Here is a 19,074-nt window from a genome sequence, read left to right on the forward strand (position 1 = left end):
GTAATGGTGAGCACATGTTTTGTTCTTGCTATTCAAAATATTCTCTTTTATAGCACGGAGCTTGTTGACGTGTATGAAGTTGCACCACTAATCAGAGAGAAGCAAAGAGGACCTGAGTCACTTAGATTGCCATGGCGAAATGTTCTTGCTGCTCTTACAACAGAAATGTTGAGGTACTGACTTAGGATGAAATTAAAGCTTAAATTTGTGTATTGGATATTTTAATGTTTGGAGCAATGGCTTAATACATTGGATAACAGTTTTGTTCCTTAAGATTGTGTGAGACAGCAACATCACCAATATTGATTGGCTAATACCAGTGACTTTGCTTATGGTCACAACTTTGCGAGCATCAAAGAAAACTTAATAGAACAGTAGACCAGGGAACAACACTGCATAGTACAGGCCTTTTGGCCCACAACGTCGTGCCAACCTTGTAACGTACTCCAGGATCAATCAAACCCTTCCCTCCCACATAGCCATCCATTTTTCTTCTATGTATGTGCCTATCTAAGAGTCCCTTAAATGCCTCTAATGTATCTGCCTTTATCACCCCTAGCAAGGTGTTCCGTGCACCTACTGCTCTATTTGTTTAAATAAAATCTACCTCTGACATCCCCCCCCGCCCCCCCCCCCCAGTCACCTTAAAGTTATGAGCTCTTGTGTTAGCTATTGCTGCCCTGGGAAAAGGGTTCCAGCTGTCCATTCTATCAATGCCTCTTATCATCTTAATCAGCAGAATATTTTAGTGATTCATTTATAAATAAAATTGGGTTGTATTATGCTTTTGCTATGTTTGTTATCATTTTTCCAAAATGTGTGTCACTTTTTAAAAAATGCCTCTAGGTACACTTTTGTCCAGTCAGACTGCCCCTTGCAAAATTGCTAACCTCAATTTACTGTTGATGTCGTTGTTTCAGGCCTCCAATTCATTTTTTCTAAAAGGCACATTGTGTACAGTACATACACAGTTATACATTAACACAGATTCTGCAGATTTTGGAAATACAAAGCAACACACACAAAATGCTTAAGGAACTCGGCAGGTCAGGCAGCATCTATAAAAATGAAGAAGTTGATGCCTGGAGCTGAGACCTTCAGCACGACTGGATAGGAAGGGGGAACACATCAGAATAAAAGGTTGTGGGTAGGGGAAGGAGGGCAAGCTAGGGGGTGATAGATGAAGCCAGGTGGCTGGGAATGGTAAAGGGCTGGAGAAGAAGGAATCTGACAGGAGAGGATAGTGTACCACAGGAGAAAGACCGGGAGAGGAAAGGCAGGTGAGAATAAGGACTAAGAGGCTAAGTGGGGAGCAGAAGAAGGAGGGGAAGAGAAAAAAACTACCAGAAGGAAAAATCAATATTCATGCAATCAGGTTGGAAGCTACTCCTTCATGTTCCTCCTTCACCCTTAGAGTGGCCTCATCATGGCAGAAGAAGAGGCCATGGATTAACATATTGGAACGGGAATGGGGATAGGAATTAAAATGGGAAATTCTGGTTTTGGAGGATGGAGCAGAGGCGCTGAACAAAGCGGTCCCCTAGTTTGTGTTGTGTCTCACCAATGTATAGCAGGCCATATCAGGAGCGCCAGATGCTGTAAGCAACCTCAGCAGATTCGCAGGTTATACATTCTCTATATCAGTGTTCCTGATTGTCCAATAGGATTTTATGTGGAAAATAAGAAATTGGAGAGGTTCTGGAGCATCATCTCACCTTTTTATTCACTTCTGTACGTTCTTGTTGCTTTGTCAGCCAATTTCCCTCTAAAACAGTATCATTAAAGCATGTCATTATCGTTATCTAGCCAATAATTCAACCTGCAGTATAACTTTGGTTCCACTTGAGCAGAAAACCTTGAATTATGCAAATTAAATATGTTCTGAAAGCCATAATTTGTAACATCAAGCACTCCTAGTGACTCTGCTTACTTAACTTGGTTGTTAACTATATCTTAAATAGATACTTTGTCTTTACCTATGCTCCATACTAAAATGGGTCATTTGCCTCATGAAAATAATAATTTACATTGCTTTATGTAAGACAAGTGTAATTCAACTATTTCAAATGTAGTACTTCAGTTTTCATGCAGTATAACATGCTTCAGTTGGCCAATGTGGAGGGAAAGCAGAGTGTTTCTTTTTGAGACCTTTTTTGTTTTACAGATATGAAACAGGCTTAATTTCTGTTGAAAATGATGAAACAGCAACTGCTTTACCTCTGCGAGATCTGACATCAGGAGCTTCTTTTCTATTGAACCCACTTGGATTGGGGCGTTCTGGTGAGATAATTATTTCCAACTCAAAGACAGCCTCTTCCTAGGTACTTTCTGATTTTAAAACCTTTATGGTTTGCACTGTTCAGCATTTTTTGCTACTTAATGATACACTCATAGTTGCAAGGAATTGTTTAAAATAAATTTTCTAGTTTTTCTTTAATCAATTATTTTGCTTAAAATTCCGCAGGATATTTTTATCCTCAGCTCTTTTTAAAGAAAGTAATTGTACAAGGACATATATTGAAGATCTGATTTTTTTTTCATTTCCTTTGCTACTTGTCAGCATCAATTTTGGAAATTTGTTCATTACAGTAAAAACATTAAGAACAGTAAAAAATCCCACTTTTATTTCCAAGTTTAACATTACCTTGAAGCACCTTAGGTGGCTTGGTAGTGTAGCAGCTAGCGTAACACTTTCCAGTGCCAGCAATTAGGGTTCAATTCCCACCTCTGCCTGTCGGGAGTTCATGCATTCTCCCTGTGACCGCTGGGGTTTCCTCTGGATGCTTCGGTTTCCTCCCACTTTCTAAAAATGTACGGGTTAGTGGGTTAATTGTTCACATGGGTGTACAGTATTTGCTGGGTTTGTTGGGCTGGAAGTGCCTGTTACTGTGCTGTATTTCAAAATAAAAGTCATTGCTATTATTTCACTTGTATAAAAATTTGGCTGACAAGTAATACAGCGTGATATCAGTTGCAGATGTAGTGTGAAAAATGGCAGATGGAGTTTAACCCAGATAAATGTTCGGTGTTGCACTTTGGTAGGGCAATTGCAAGGAAGACAGAACACTGTTGAGGGCAAGGTCCTAACAGTGTTGCTGAGCAGAGAGATATTGGGATCCAAGTTCATAGCTCCTTGAAAATGGCTACATAGGTCGATAAGGTGGTGAAGAAGGCTTATGGAATGCTTGCTTTTATTAGTTGAGGCATTGAGTTCAAAAGACAGGAGGTTATGTTGCAACTTTATAAAACTCTGGTTAGACCACATCTGGAGTATTGCTTACAGTTCTGGGAAGGATGTTGAGGCTTGGGAGAGAGTACTGAAGAGGCTAACCAGGATGTTGCCTGGCTTAGAAGGCATGTGCTATCACGATAAACTTGGGTTGTTTACTCTGGAGCGTCGGAGGCTGAGATGAGGTTCACAAGATTATGAGGGGTATAGATAGTGGGCAGGGGAATATCTGTTTCCCAGGGTTGAAATGTCTAATACCAGGGGGCATGCATTGAAGGTGAGAGGGGGTAGATTCGAGAGGGACATGAGAGATGGGTGCCTGGTATGGTGGTAGAGACAAGTATATTAGAGGCTTTTAAGAGACGTTGGATAGGCATATGGATACAAGGAGGATGGAGGGATATGGACATGGTATAGTTAAGAGGGATTAGTGTTTGGGTGTTTTTTTATATGCTTTTTAGCTACTTCAGCATAATATTGTGGGCCAAATGGCCTGTGCCCATTGCTGTATGTTCTGTGGTACTGTAAATTGAACTGTGAACACTGAGCATATTGCTTCTCACCAGATGGAGCAATTAAAGCAAAACTACAAGTATAGTATAACTACAGATTGCCGAAGTAAAGTATGATCTAAACCTTCAAAAGTTGAGGCAGGCATACTGAAGTTATCTTAAAGATTAGTAGAAATCCCAGTGCTATTTAAATATAGCAGATTACCTGTTAAAAGTGTTTTCAGTGAAATGTTTAAGGGGAACATGAGGGGGGCTTCTTCACTCAGAGGGTGGTGCAAGTGTCAGCAGAAGTGGTGGATGTGGGTTCAAATCTCTCTAAAAGAGAAATTTAGGTAAATACCTGATTGAAATGGGTATTGAAGGCTGTAGTCCAGAGGCAGGTCAATGGGACTAAGCAGAATAACAGTTTGGCACAGATTAGATGGGTGAAAGGGCCTGTTTCTGTGCTGTAGCACTCTATGGCTAAGTAATTTTTAATTTCTAGATAATATGCACATTTAGCACGAATTCCACTTGTTATCCAGTGACAAAATTATTTTTATGTTAACGCCATGTGTAAAAGGACCTGACTTCATAAGCACTGTACCACATCTTCTGGTTGAACAAGAACATTTTCCATTCTATGATTTTTTGAACTGATGTTTTCTTGCATAGACAACTAAGACTGGTGTTTATTGTCTGCCAGAGGTGATTTAAGGGACAGATGAGGCCAGAGAGAACTCCCTGATGTACAAATTATGATCACATAGTACAAATTAGTACTATGTGATCATAATCCTTCACTTGAGAGGTACTCTGGACTTGAGTTTGGCATATCTGATTGGTGCAGGACACACTCGGTATTAGAGTGGCACCATAGATTATACTAAAGTATTATTTTGATATTTAAATTTGCAATCTTCCTATCTAGAGAAATAACTACAATTGCAAGTGAACACAATCATTCAGTCAAACAAAAATATAGATAGCTAAGTATTTCTCTGATTGGTAACTTTATGGCACAATGTGCTGCATTAATTTAGCAACTAAAGATGCTGTATAAGAGGTGATTGATAAGTTTGTGGCCTAAGGTAGAAGGCGTCGATTTTAGAAAACCTAGCACATTTATTTTTTAACAGAGTCCCCTCCTACATTTACACACTTAGTCCAGCGGTCATGGAACATACGGATCTTGGACCTCCAGAAAGTGCCCACATAGGGGTGATTGTTAAGTTTGTGGCCTAAGGTAGAAGGAGATGAGTTATTAACTTCAAACTTTCTGCATACTCACTCAAAGAGTTGAACTGCACGTGCATGTAACAAGAACTGTATAACTCATCACCTTCTACCTTAGGCCACGAACTTATCAATCACCCCTGCTGCGGACACTTTCTGGAGGTCCAAGATCCATATGCTCCACACCCGCTGGACTAAGTGTGTAAATGTAGGAGGGGACTATGTTGAAAAATAAATGTGCTAGGTTTTCGAAAATTGACTCCTTCTGCCTTAGGCCACACTTATGAATCATACCTCATGCACAAGACCTAAGCCCTCTTACCTAGTTTAAGTTGATAGTTTTCTGTTTGTTAGATGTATTTTCCCAAGATGAATGTTTGAGAGTTCCTTGAGTTTTTATTCTTACAGTGAGCATATTATTCTGCCTTTGTTTAAGAACTTAAGACCATAAGACATAGGAGCAGAATTAGGCCTTTCAGCCCATTCAGTCTCCCTGCCATTCAGTCATGGCTGATTTATTATCCCTCTCAACCCCATTCTCCTGCTTTCACCTCGTAACCTTTAACACCTTTACTTACCAACCTGCACTTTAAAAAAATGTACCTAATGACTTGGCCTCCACAGTCATTTGTGGCAATGAATTCCATCGATTCACCACCCTCTGGCTAAAGAAATTCCTCCTCACCTATGTTCTGAAGGGATGTCCTTCTATTCTAAGGTTGTGCCCTCTTGTCCTAGATACCTCCCCCTCACTATTGGAAATATCCTCTGCATGTCCACTATCCAGACCTTTCAATGAGATATCTCCTCATTGTTCTGAACTCCAGCAAGTACAGACCTAGAGCTATCAAACGCTCCTCATGTTGATTTTAATTGAACTGAGAAAGATCTTACAATTATGTTGTAATCTGGAAAATTTACAGTAACATATTTATCTCTTACTGTTGAAGCACTATGCTCCATTAACTGTGAACACCCATACCCTAGTTATCTGAAGCTCTCTTTTACACGGTGTGGAAAAAGGAAGATAATTTCAGGAAACTATAAAGTTAAAAGAAAAGTTCGTTTAAAAATAAAGATTGGAGATGTATGGCAGATGGTCCTTTGCTAACTTGTAGTTAAGTGGTCATATTATATTTTGCAGTGCTCCCATAAGCAGGCAGTTATTGATTAAACATTATTATATTTATCCAGTTAATTTTCCTGGCCAGAAGTGTGCACTTGCAGGCACCAGAGGAGGTGGAGAGAAGAAGAATAAGTCTGGCACAACAGGTAGTACAGATGCAAGCACTTCTGAAGCTTCACAAGGCAGAAGACGATCAATGCGCATCAGCAGAGCAGAAAACTCGGACAAATGTGCCAGCTCATCTCAAAGGCCTCAGTCAAGCTCGGGTACGGCGGTTTCCAAAGCACCTGTGGAAAGTACACAGACTCCGCCAAGGAAGGCTGGAAAGCAAAAAGCTACCAAAAGAAAATTAGAGAACGAACAAAGTAAAATTCCCTCTAATAAAAGGAAAACCAGGGTTACCCGTAGTTCCTACAAGAAATCTGATTCCGGTGGTTCAGACCCAAATGATAGTCCAGTTGCCAGTGAAACTGAGCCTCAACCTCATACACCTGTCTCCAGTGAAAAGCAGGTGACAAGTATGGATGATAGTAGTCCAAGCCATTTATCAGCTAATGGTTGTAATGAAACAGTTCCTTCAAAAGAAAAGCATAAAGAGGAAGAAGTTACTAAAACAGAGCACAGTCATGCTGAGGATCCAAACCCATCTGTTGATGAAGTGGACTCTACACGAATTACTGACCCAGTTAACAGTGAAGACTCAGGAAATGCAAATCTTCCTCCATCTACTGAAGCTGAAAATTTCATGGAACTTAACTCAGGAAAAGCAGCAGAAGATAGTCACAAAGAAATGGTCACAATGGAACCACATCATTTGAAAGATGAGACGTATTCTCTGAGTGCAGCTGCGCCCTGTACCAGTGCATCCAATAGCGATCAAGCTGTTGGTCTCTCAAAATTTCCTGAATGCCCATCAAATAAAGATTGTGATCAGGTAAAAAGTAATTCAACAGTAGATCAATATTCTGAGGCAGAGTTTACAGAGGAGAGCATGGGAAATCCTGAACAAGTATCTGAATGTGTGGGTGTCTCTGAAAAGCAGCCAACTGTTGAAACTACAGGAATACATGATGATAGTACCCTCTCTGAGCAGAAATTGTCATTAGATAGTAATGATTGTGAACACACTAATAGAGCTGAGTCTGCAGAGATAAAGGAAGGCCCAGGTGAGGGGGACCATACGTCAGGTTATAAAAGTGATATTGGTAAAGAGTCATCAGCTGAAGTGCCTGAAAGTATTGCAGGAAATAGTGACCTGATCAATGAAACATCTTTGGAGAATATCGAACCCAAGCTTGTGAAAACCGAGGAAACTGCAGAATGTCTAGGTGCTGATACAGAATGTGATTATGGAAGTATTGACCAGCAGGGTGCAGGGACACCTGAAACATGTATGAAAGATAACAACCTGAAGCAGGAAGTGACCTCAGAGCAACTAAAGCAGGAGGAGATTGACATGCGTCCAATGAAAGCTTTAGATGCACCAGAAGACGTGTCTGAGATTAAAATAGGTGCTGGTCACAAATTATCTATTGAAAACCATAAAGACATCATGGAGAATGTTAGCTTGAAGTCTGAAATAGATCCAGAGAACATTGGACTTCAATGTGACACGGAGCTGGATGGAGTTTCAAGTAATCGTAATCGGGCATCTGATCCTAAAAGTGACTTTCATCAGCAGTCAGTTGATGAAAGACCTGCAAAAGAAGTGGAGAATGAATGTCCAAAAATTGAAACCTCTTCAGAAGTACAGAGCCATATTCAAGTGAATGCGGAGGCACAGGAAGATAAAGCTAAAAGTGAATTGTTTACTGATGGGATCAGCAGTGGTGTTCCTGAGGACTTCAATGTGGATAACAATGAGGTAGTGGCTATGGAATGTGACTCGCCTGTCAATGACCACCATACGCCTGAAGCTGAGCCGGAATCTGAAAAAAACTCAAAAGAGAGTGAAGTAAATTCTATTTTATCCCTCAGTTCAACTCATGAGCAATTGCTACCAGATTCCTCTGTTGAAAATATCAATAAGGAAGGACCTCCTGAGACTGAACTTGAGAAAAGGTCAGAACAGAAAGAAAAAGACGTTCCACGTCGCAAATCTAGATTCCATGCAGCATCCACAACTTGGTCTCCAGAAAGGGAAAGAAAACGTGAACCTAAGAGATCTAGTTCAGAGTTCCAGGGAAAACCTGCACCCACAGCTCAGGAATGGCCCGTGCCTGTACCTGAAGAGAGCTCTGGCTCCAAACCACGGGGAAGATCTGGTTCCCGGGGCAGATCTGGCTCCAAGTCGAGGCCACGTTCCAAATCACAGGGCAGGTCACAATCCAGGTCACAGTCACGGTCCCGGTCTCGGGAAAGATCAAGGTCTAGATCTAGAACACAGGGGAGATCCAGGTCACGGTCACGGGGAAGGTCCAGGTCTAGGTCACGGGGGAAAGACCATTATAGTCATTTGGACAGACCTACACATGAGCGAACTCGTTCATGGGGGGATGATGGTGACCGAAATGTCCCAACATCTCCATCTTGCAAGAAAAGGTCTAGGTCTCCAAGCAAGGAGAGAAGCAAGGAAGAGACTCCCAGTGAAAGTGGGAAAGCGGAAGCAGACAAGGGAAGAAAAGGTAGGCAGCGTTCTAGATCTAGGTCGAGATCCAGAAAAAGGTGTTATTCTGGAGACAAAGAGGATAAACCTGCTTTTTCTCCAGGCAGGAGGGACAGGAATATGGATGACAGCTGGAGAAATACGCGAGGAAAGGATAGATTCAGGATGAACGATTGGGATAGACCGAGGGGGTTTGATAGGTTCAGAAAAGATAATCGGAATAGAGAATTTCACCAGATGTCCAGATACCCAAATGAGCAGTTAGCTGGAGATACAAATGAGTATTTAGATGACAGGAACCCTGAATGGGTAATGGAACAAATGCAGCCATCATCTGACGTTCGTATGAGAGAAAATGAATACAGGAATGATGCCAAGTGGGAAGAAAACAGATATGAAAGGGATGATTCTTGGACAAATAGGAATTTTGTCCCTGGCTGGAAGCGTGGGCGTGGACGTTTTCGGGGAGGACCATTTCGTGGTGACCAAAGTGAAATTCCGTGGCAAAATCGAAGGTCAAATTTCTCAGGTGAACAGAACAATTCAGGAGGAAAGTACCAGGGGAGTGGACCGCGCAGATATAATGACCATCAGCCCAGCAGATGGAGAGGTGATTCGAATCCATCTTCTGATGTCCGTGACCGTTCTGGATGGTCTTCTTTCTCCAGCTGGAATGCAAGGAAAACTCTGCCAGCAGATGTCCAAAATTATTATGCAAACAGGGGAAGGCAAGCTTCAGGGACGCAGTCAAGCTGGCAGGGGTCAGAAGAGGAACAGTACCAGGCTTCTTCAGAGCAAGGTTTGTACTCTTGCTTATTTTCACTTCCTTTTATAAAAAATGTAGAGGATTTTTTTAAATTATATAAACCTACACGATATTACTTGTTGGTGTGATGGGTGATTAGTCCCAAAAGGATATTCTTAAAAATGCAAATGCTAGAAATACTAGAATGTTGTGCTTTATTTCGGATTTCCAGTATTTGTTTACAACAATGCAAAAGTAAAAATAATACAAACGTGGGAAACCCTGAATAAAATCTCACATTTAAAAAATGCTGAATTACAAGGATAAAAGGAGAATTGAAATCCAGTTGTATGCTTTTGTGAACACCAGTAGTTTTTATAAGATAGTGGCTTGTCTGTTTTTTAATTCCTGCTGTGAATTATTAATGAAATTGAAATGCACAATCACATCAATCAAGGAACGGATGCCAAGTTTATAAATTCCTCACTAGCAAAGCAAAAATTGCTAACTTTAGCACCAAGTGCAATCTTGGAGGGGGGTACCAGTCTTACAATTACTGTACCAAAATGGCTTAACTTCACGAATTCCATAAGACCACAAGACACAGGAGCAGAATTAGATCATTTGGCCCATTGAGTCTGCACCGCCATTTCATCATGGCTGATCCATTTCCCTGCTTTCTTCCCAAATCCCTTCATGCCATGACTAATCAAGAATCTATCAACCACTGCCTTAAAAATACTAATGACTTGGTCTCCACAGCTGTCTGTGGCAACGAATTCCATAGATTCACCTCTCTCTGGCTAAAGAAATTCCTCCCCATCTCTGTTCTAAATGGACGTCCCTCTATTCTGAGTCTGTGTCCTCTGGTCTTAGACTCCCTCATCATAGAAAACATCCTGTCCATATCCACTCTATCAAGGTCTTTCAATATTTGATAGGTTTCAATGAGATCCCCTTCATTCTTCTGAATTCCAGTGAGTACAGGCCTAGAGCAATCAAATATTCCTCATATGATGAGCCTTTCAATCCTGGAATCATTTTCGTGAGCTTCCTTTGAACCCCCTCCAATGTCAGCACATCCTTTCTAAGATAAGGGGCCCAAAACTGCTCACAGTACTCCAAGTAAGGCCTCACCAGTGCCTTATAAAGCCTCAGCATTACATCCTTGGATTCCATTCATTTGGGCTGTCAAACAGCAATGGATCAAATTTCAAATTAAAAGTGTCATAAAATCTTGAAGACCCAATACAGAATATAGATAAAGGGAAACTGTACCTGTTGATTCAGTATCAAGAACTGGGAAACATGGAAATGATTGTCAAAGAAAATAAAACTGACATGAGGAAAACTTAAAAACAACAGGTGAGTTGGGTGAAGGATGCACCAGCACAGGATTAGTGAAGGCATGGTAGTGTAGTGGTAAGCACGTTTTACAGTACAGGTGACCCAGGTTCAATTCCCGTCACTGCCTGTCAGGAATTTTTACGTTCTCCCTGTGACTGTGTGGATTTCCTCCAGGTGCTCTGGTTTCCTCCCACAATCCAGAGACATACTGGTTGGTAGGTTAATTGGTCATTGTAAATTGTCCTGTGATTAGGAACGGATTAAATCACGGGTTTCTGGGCAGCTCAGCTCCAAGGGCTAGAACGGCCTATTCAATAAATACAGTAAATAACTCCAACTGCAGCATTCAGAATGAAATGTAAGAGAATAAAAATAGCAGGGCTGTGGAGAGGGGCTGATTGCTTTTGCATAGATGTGGCATGGACCTGGGAAACCAAATGCTCTTCGTTCATGCTGTAACCTTAAATATTTTAAATGGTTGTTATGTGAAGGAAAAGGTCTTTCCAGAGTATAATTTATTGAAGTTTAAATTTGCTTGGAGTAGCTTTACTAACAAAATGTGTTTGTTCTGATGATATTGGGACAGCAATAATAGATCTGTTTGCCTGGGACAACACAAGCTAGACAGGCCAAATGACTTCCAATAGTATAACAAATCTGTGATTGTGTGTAAATGTCATTCACTTGGTGCCTCCAGCTCTGGTTTTTACCCTGGGGTTTATTCCTGAAGCCTTCCCATGAATGGGTATAGCTGCAAAGCAGTTAAGGTTTAAGGTCATAGTTTTCCTTCTTCTAGATGAGCTGCCAACTATGGCTGATGAACCCCATCTGACCAGAACTGATTTTAAGATGCCAGTAACCTGCATTTTTGCCCTTTCTCCTGTCAGTAGAAATGGTTCCACAACGCTTAATAATAACTAAGCCACACATGAAGACCAGGAGTTAGACTTGATTGTTAGAGGCTATTTGAGGTGCATGCCATTGGGAGCATTTAATAGGCCATTACCCCCTCCCCCTACCCCCAGCTATGACAATTTTAAAGAACCCAACATCAGCTCCAATATATGTGGCATTTTGTCATATTAGAGATGTCCCAAGGCTGTGTTATAAATTTCTACCTTAGGCATTCTTATCCATTCCTTTGTTGTGCTACATGAGGGATTTGCTTTACCGTTAAAAGTCTAATATTTTTAAGTACATTACATAAACCCTAGGACAGTGCCATCTGCAATCTTCACCCTGAAATCACTAGATGCTTTTTCCACGTTTCCTTCCAAGATTCAAAAGCTCACTTCACTTTGGAACTGCAAGTATTACCCTATGTGCCAGATTGTCCGATTTCAGAGTGAGAGTTTTGAGATGGATGTTTTTATGTCTTTTGCTGACTTGAAGACTTGGCTGTTTCATTTATCTCTACAGCAGTTTATAGTCTCCAGACTATGTCCAGCATCTTCTGTCTGAACATTTTATATTAGCGACAGCCAGCATTCACTTTTGATTGCAACATAATCCAAAATTTAAATGTACATATCATTAATATAGGGTATTATTATTAGTTTTCTTTGTTACTGAAAAGTGTGTTAAGCTATCAGGCCAGACTTCTCAATAAACATTTCTTAAAACTCGTAGTGTCTGTTTCTGACCTTTTTTTTGTAATTTGGCAGATACGTCACAAGGGGCATCATCAACCTTCAGTGACCAAACAAATCAACAAATGAATGGTTCTCAGCAGCCTGTTAACATGATGCATCAGCCTGTTTTACCGCAGCCAATGAACCCTCCACCACAACCCATGAACGTCTTTCCCTATCCGATGAATGTCCATCCCCCTTTAATGCATTTCCCTAATCCGTATATCCACCCTCCTCCTCCGCTGAATGTGCACGCAGGGATGTCAGCAGTGCCACCGACTGCTGCCGGAAATCTACCAAACAGCCCGCCCCCACCACCACCTCCACCTCCACCATCCCAGTCAGTGAACTTCCCAGTCCAACAGCTTGACGTGACACAACCTCAGGTAAGAAAGAGTGAAAATCATTTTGCTATGGTTGTGCTTCAGAAGGAAATGAGAAAGTGTTCATTCTGTGCTTCCCAGAATCTCCTGCATTGGTCATCTGAAGACTAGGTTAAACACTCACGGCGAATAAAGCATATTTGTTTTTGACAGTTACAAAACTCGTCTCTGAGGAATTGGTTCTTTTTCTTATGAACATGTCTACCAGAATAACTTGTTTCTTTTTAATATATTTTACCTCTCTATACTTATCCAGATTTCTGCTGTGTTCAGGGGTGTTATTCCAATCTAGCAGTACTATATTATTTGTCTGGCATTTTGTAACATAGTCCGTGACTACAATTCAAAGGTTGTTAAGGTGTAGCTAAAGCTATTTATGGCATAGTGTTGCTGTTTGGAATATTCTAGGTACTGAACTAGTAACATGTGGTTCATGAGTTAACTCTCACCATTACAAGTTTTAAAACTGCATTAAAATCAGGTAATTAAGATGTCAATATGGAAAAGAGGAAGGGCGCCTTTTCAATATTGCCCTTAAAACACAGCTGCCTTGTAGATGTATAAATTAATTTACTACACCGTTAATTCTTTATTCTAAAGCAGGGGTTTCCAACCTGGGGTCCACGTCCCCTGGATTAATGATAGGAGGCCATGGTATAAGAGAAGTTGGAAACCCCTGTTCTAAAGCACCTGTCAATGAATCTCACTTTTGGCATCCAATGATGAAAAATAAATATGGCCTTAACAGTGTTGGCTGTATCCCAAGAATTTTTGAAAAGCTTATATTCATCTAATTAAATATGAAAATTAGAAACTTTACTTCAGTTCAACAATGGAATGTAGATCAGTAAAGCACAGAACAGGCCCCTTGACTTATGATGTCTGTGTAGACCATGATGCTAAATTAAATGAAACCTATCTACCTGTATATTCTCTAGATCCCTCCATTTCTTCCCTATTTATGCATCTTTCTAATTGTCACGTAGATGTTGTTAATCTATCTGCATTGACCACCATCCCTGAGCATACATTCCAGGCACCTACTGCGCTCTGTGAAAACTTCCCACAAAAATTTTCTTCTCTCACCTTAAAGAGTTGACATTTCCACCTTGGGGGAAAGGACTCTGTCATCAAACTCTCTCATAATTTTATCTCCTGCAGCAGGTTGCCCTTCAGACTTTGACTATCAAGGGAAAATAAATTCAGGTTTGTCCAATCTCTACTACAGCTAATACACTCTGATTCAGGTGAACTACTTCACCCTCCCTGAAGCCTCCACATGCCTCCTATACTGTGGCAACCAGAACTGCACACAGCATTCCAAATGTGGCCCAACAACTGCAACGTGACTTGCCAAAAATGCCCCAACTGAGAAACGTGCATGTCAAATATTTAGCCCTAGCCATTTGTGTTGCATTTTCGGGTGCTGTGGATTTGCACCCTAGGATTGCTCTGTAGATCTGTGCTGCTAAGGGTCCTGCTATTTATTTTTCCCTTTACATTTAACTTATCAAAATATATCACTGCGCACTCATCCACGTTAATTTCCATCTGCCAATTTTCTTCCCAAATTTCCAGCTTATCTATTTTGTGTGCTATTCTTTTGCAACGCTCCTTATAATCCAGAACTTTTCTCATTTTCATCATTGTCTGCAAGTAGAAGACTGAGTACTGATCTTCAGACCAGCAGTGAGGTCTTCATCTTCTGTGACCAAGCCAGTGTGGAATCCAGCTTCTCAGTTCACTGCAGATCTTCTCTACCAGTCTATCAGAAGGCACCTTAGGGGAGGAGTGTAGTGTAGTGATTAGCAGGTGCTATTGCAGTCTGGTGTGTTCCAGAGTTCATATTCAATTCCAGTGCTGTCCATAAGGAAATTGTACTTTCTCCAACAGTCCAAAGACGTGCCAGTTAGTAAATTAATTGGTCATTGTAAATTGTCCTGTGAATAGACTAGGGTTAAATAGGTAGGTTGCTGGGCGGTACAACTCTTTGGGCCAGAAGGGCTGGTTCTGCACTGTATCTCTAAATATATTTTTAAAATTCTTTGATCTTAATGCTTTAATAGTCTTTGGAATTAAAATAAACCATTATCCTTGTATCAATACGTTTGTAATGATCTTATCGATACCTATTCTTTATTCATGAGTGAAAGACTGGCGTGCAATACGTCTTGTGAAAATGAATAACTAATTTGTTGTAAAGGCATAATTTCGGATATTTACAAACCTCTACCTTGCTTATGGATTTAGTGGCACAAAACCCTCTGACTTTAGGGTGTAAAAATATTCCTTCCTTAAGGCATGATATGAATTCTCAATCAGTTGTACAATTTTTTTCATTGTCAAGTTCTCAAAGCCAGTGAAGTCCATCAGTGTTAGCTAAATATCTGAGTGGTTTTTAGAGCTGAAATTAAAACTTGGTCATCTGTCAACATTGCAAGCTATCTTGAAATACTGATTTCCTCCTTATCTAGTAGTTCTGTTGTTGCTTGGTATACTTCCATGTTTTGGAGTACAGCCATAAAACCAGCCAGTTCATATTGGGTCATTTTCATAACAAGAGACCAAATTTTCACCTTCCAGCAGTCATAAACACAAGAGATTGTGCAGATGCTGGAGATCCAGAGCAACACCTGCTGAATTCCTCCAGCATTTGTGTGTGTGTGTGACCTTCCCACAGTGCGAATGGTATTGGCTCCATTATTTTGAATGTCAGTAGTATTTGCTATTTTATCAGACATTTTCCGAATGCTAACCTTCAGGGTCATCACATATAACAGCAGATGAATAGGCTGCTGTCTTATGTAATGTTACATTAGATAAATTTTTTAAATAAAAGTGGAGTCAAACAGCTGTATACTCAGAGGTCTGAAGGATCTCAGTTCCAAAAGTATATTAGACTACATTGTTTGATAAAACCAGATATGCATTCTGCAGCTGGTGATATTAAATCATGCCTGATTTAATTACAAAGGCATTATGGCCAGCCTCAAAATGTTGGAATGAAAGTTTGCTTTTGCATATTTTTGAGCTTCTGGTGACTATTCAGCTGTTGCTAACAACTTGTGCTTTTCTAAAATTTATTTATAGAAGTAAATGTCTTAATAAATATTGTAATTTTTTAAATGTTTGCTTGGCTTTATGGATAATTGTAAATACTTGATATTTTGCTTCACTTCTGTTTTAGATCATACCTCCTACCTGTAATGCTTCTGAGGTGGATGTGCAGACCAGTGTTGCCAGTGTACCCATTCCAGCTGGAGGTCCAGGCAAGGCAGTGCCTGTTCCACCTCCTGTAGATGTTTCTTCCGCCTATCAGTCTGTCCAACAGGTCTTTGCTACTCTTTCTACTCCAAAGACTACAGTGGAAAAAGAAAGTCTGAAAGAAGAACCTGAAGCGGAAAAGACCAAAAAGGACAAGGTAAGTACAGGAAAGTCTGTAATTTATTGAATTACATTTCTGTAAAACATTTATATATGTTGAAATCAGAAAGCAGGAGGAGGCGATTCAACCTGTCAAATCTATCTATCTAATCTTAGATTCAAATCTTTTAATAAGTTTTTGAACCTATGTATTAAGTAATGGCACATATGGTTTATGTGGTGCACTTTCATTGGTCCTTGATCCATATTAGTTTAATGCCCCCATCTGTCATTGATCTTGTACTGTATAGCTACTGTATAATATAGGACTACTTTATGTTGTACAGACACGTCGTTGCATGCGCTATTAGGCGCATATTGAGCATATGCTATTAGGCACGTATTGATCTGTACGTGTGTGTTCAGTTCGGTTTCAGTCAGTAAAGAACTCTGTTAACTTAGCGCCCATCTCCAGCATTTTTATTTATAGCGTTGTTGTGTAACCCAGCCACATACGCAGCAAATTGGCGACAAGGTTAATTAACCTACATCGTATCGGAACGCCGGGTTTTAGTTGATAACGGCACTCGAAGGACAAGCATAAGGTATGAGCCAAGGAGGGGGAGAAGGAGGCCGCGAGTTCGAAAGGAAACGGAAGCACAGCCGCGGGTTGGGAACATCAGGAGACAAGAGCACAGTCAGAGCCGCAGCACGTCCAGCCGAGACCACAGCCGGCGCTGACCCCAGGGGCTGATGGTCTGCCTGCCCCAGAAGGGAGATAAAAAGGAGTGACACATGCATCTAGACAGAGTGCACTCAGGACGCTAGCAAAAAGGTCACTGAGTCAAAAAAAATAAAGGTACCATGGCTAAATTAACATAACAAGAATGGTGTTGTTTGGAACTATTACAGCATTTGATAGTGGCATTGAAGACTGGGCAACTTACATTGAAAGAGTGGAGTTATATTGTGATGCTAACGGTGTTGATGATGAAGAGAAAGCCAGCGTCTTACTCAGTAGTATGGGAGTGAAAACATACGGCCTGCTACGGAGCTTGTTAACCCCTGAAAAGCCAGCTGACAAAACATTCAAGCAAATAGTAGACACTCTCCAACAGCATTTAAACCCCAAACCACTGGTCATTGCTGAAAGATTTAAATGTCATAAACGGAGTCAGAGCAAAAATGAAGGCATTTCTAAATATTGTGTTGAATTGCGCAAATTATCAGAACATTGTCAGTTTGGAGCTGGTCTATCAGACGAATTGAGGGACAGGTTAGTGTGTGGCATGCACTGTAAAACCACACAGAAGAAGCTCCTGTGTGAAAGAGACCTTACATTCGAGAAAGCGCTAAACATCGCAATATCAATGGAAACAGCGACATGGGGTGCTTCTAAGATACAACAAAAATCTCTGGAATATGCCACAAATAAAATGTCACTGAACAGAAATGAAGGAAAGAAATGTTACCATTGTGGGAACAGGACACATGACCCTGATGATTATTGATTCAAAGATAAAGAATGCAGAAACTGTGGCAAACAGGGCCACACTGGCAGAGTATGCAAAGCTAGTAAACAGCAGAAGAAGGGCAAAATACAGAGAAACAATAAACCCCAGAAAGAAAAATACAACGATGTACACAAAATGAAAGAAAGTAATTCTGATGAAAACGACTCAGACAAAAGTGAAATGTCTTGTCTGCAGCTTCACTGTGGAAGAGACAGATGATCGAAGAGTAATATGGATCACTCCACAAGTGGCAGGGGTGAGACTGAAATGGAGTTGGACACATCTCAGCTCTAACAGTGATCTCTGTACACGACTACAAACGACCGTTTTCTCACGTACCTCTGAAACCAACTAAACTACTGCTAAAGACTTACACAGGACAGAAATGTAAAATTAAAGTGACAGTGACCTACGGAGACAAAACACAGCAGCTGAACCTCTATGTACTGGAAAATGGAGGACCACCGTTGTTGGGACGTGAATGGCTCAGGAAAATCCAGTTGGATTGGCACACCATCAAGGCACTAGATGTGTCACAAAGGAGGGCAGCTCGGTGAGGAAGATGTCCGCAGCTCTCCTCCCACCCATTGTCGACTATTACAATGAAAGGAGGAGATAGACAGCGTGGACGATGAGGACGAACACAGTATCCGTAGCCTATCTGTAGCCATGACTCGGATGAAGATACAGAGGATGCAAGGGAGACAGATATTGCCAATAAGCAGGGTGATGAAGACTACCTGGAGGTAAAAGAGCAGGTGTACCAGGAGAAATTGACATCTCTCAAAAGACAGGTACAGCAGTTACAGGAAAGCACTTTGCAGGAGTATCAGAAAAGGATGAAGAAACTAGATCAGCAATACAAGGAAAGAATACGAAATGCAGAGATTTTTCTGCAAGTGGAAAGGAATTATATTAAAGAGAAGAAAGCAGCAGTGAAGGAATTTGAAGATAAAAAGATTGAGTTAGAAGAAAAGAAAAAGGTGATTGAGAATGAGAGGCTAACAATGGAACTCACAGGCGATCCTATGGAGGTAAAGCCAATAATGACGAGGAAACTAGGGAGGAGACCTCATGATCCTGTTCCAGTTACAGACAAAAGATGAAAGCCTGCACCTGCACAGTTAAATTACTTGTTAACAGATGAACAAATAATGGAAGGTCTGCGAACCCTCAATGAGCTTAAATCTCTGAAAGGACCAGCATCTCCGTCCTCTCCTGAACAATTTCCTTGGGAAAGATCCATGAAAATTAGTCATCCCTTAAATGCTCTTGGACAAAATCAGTTCCATTCAAACAGAACAGCTTTCGCACTAGGTAAATTTTGAACCAATCATTTCCTCCATTGAGAATCATACACTTAATCCTTTCCAGGGAGGCTCCTTTTACACGTACATATTTTGA

The 19,074-nt window shown here is 40.8% G+C and overlaps 1 protein-coding gene across 2 annotated transcripts in view; it reads left to right on the top strand.

The window, feature by feature from the left end:
* scaf11 (SR-related CTD-associated factor 11) overlaps nucleotides 1-19,074 on the top strand; it is a 90,091-nt gene that overhangs the window by 59,238 nt on the left and 11,779 nt on the right. For both annotated transcript variants that reach the window (XM_072267429.1, XM_072267428.1), the window contains 5 exons: nucleotides 54-173; nucleotides 2,165-2,280; nucleotides 6,151-9,486; nucleotides 12,444-12,796; nucleotides 15,981-16,214. In XM_072267429.1, coding sequence (XP_072123530.1) covers nucleotides 54-173; nucleotides 2,165-2,280; nucleotides 6,151-9,486; nucleotides 12,444-12,796; nucleotides 15,981-16,214 — 4,159 coding nt within the window. The remainder of the gene's footprint in view (nucleotides 1-53; nucleotides 174-2,164; nucleotides 2,281-6,150; nucleotides 9,487-12,443; nucleotides 12,797-15,980; nucleotides 16,215-19,074) is intronic.

The sequence above is a fragment of the Mobula birostris genome, chromosome 9 (genome assembly GCF_030028105.1).
Source record: "Mobula birostris isolate sMobBir1 chromosome 9, sMobBir1.hap1, whole genome shotgun sequence".
NCBI lineage: Eukaryota > Metazoa > Chordata > Chondrichthyes > Myliobatiformes > Myliobatidae > Mobula > Mobula birostris.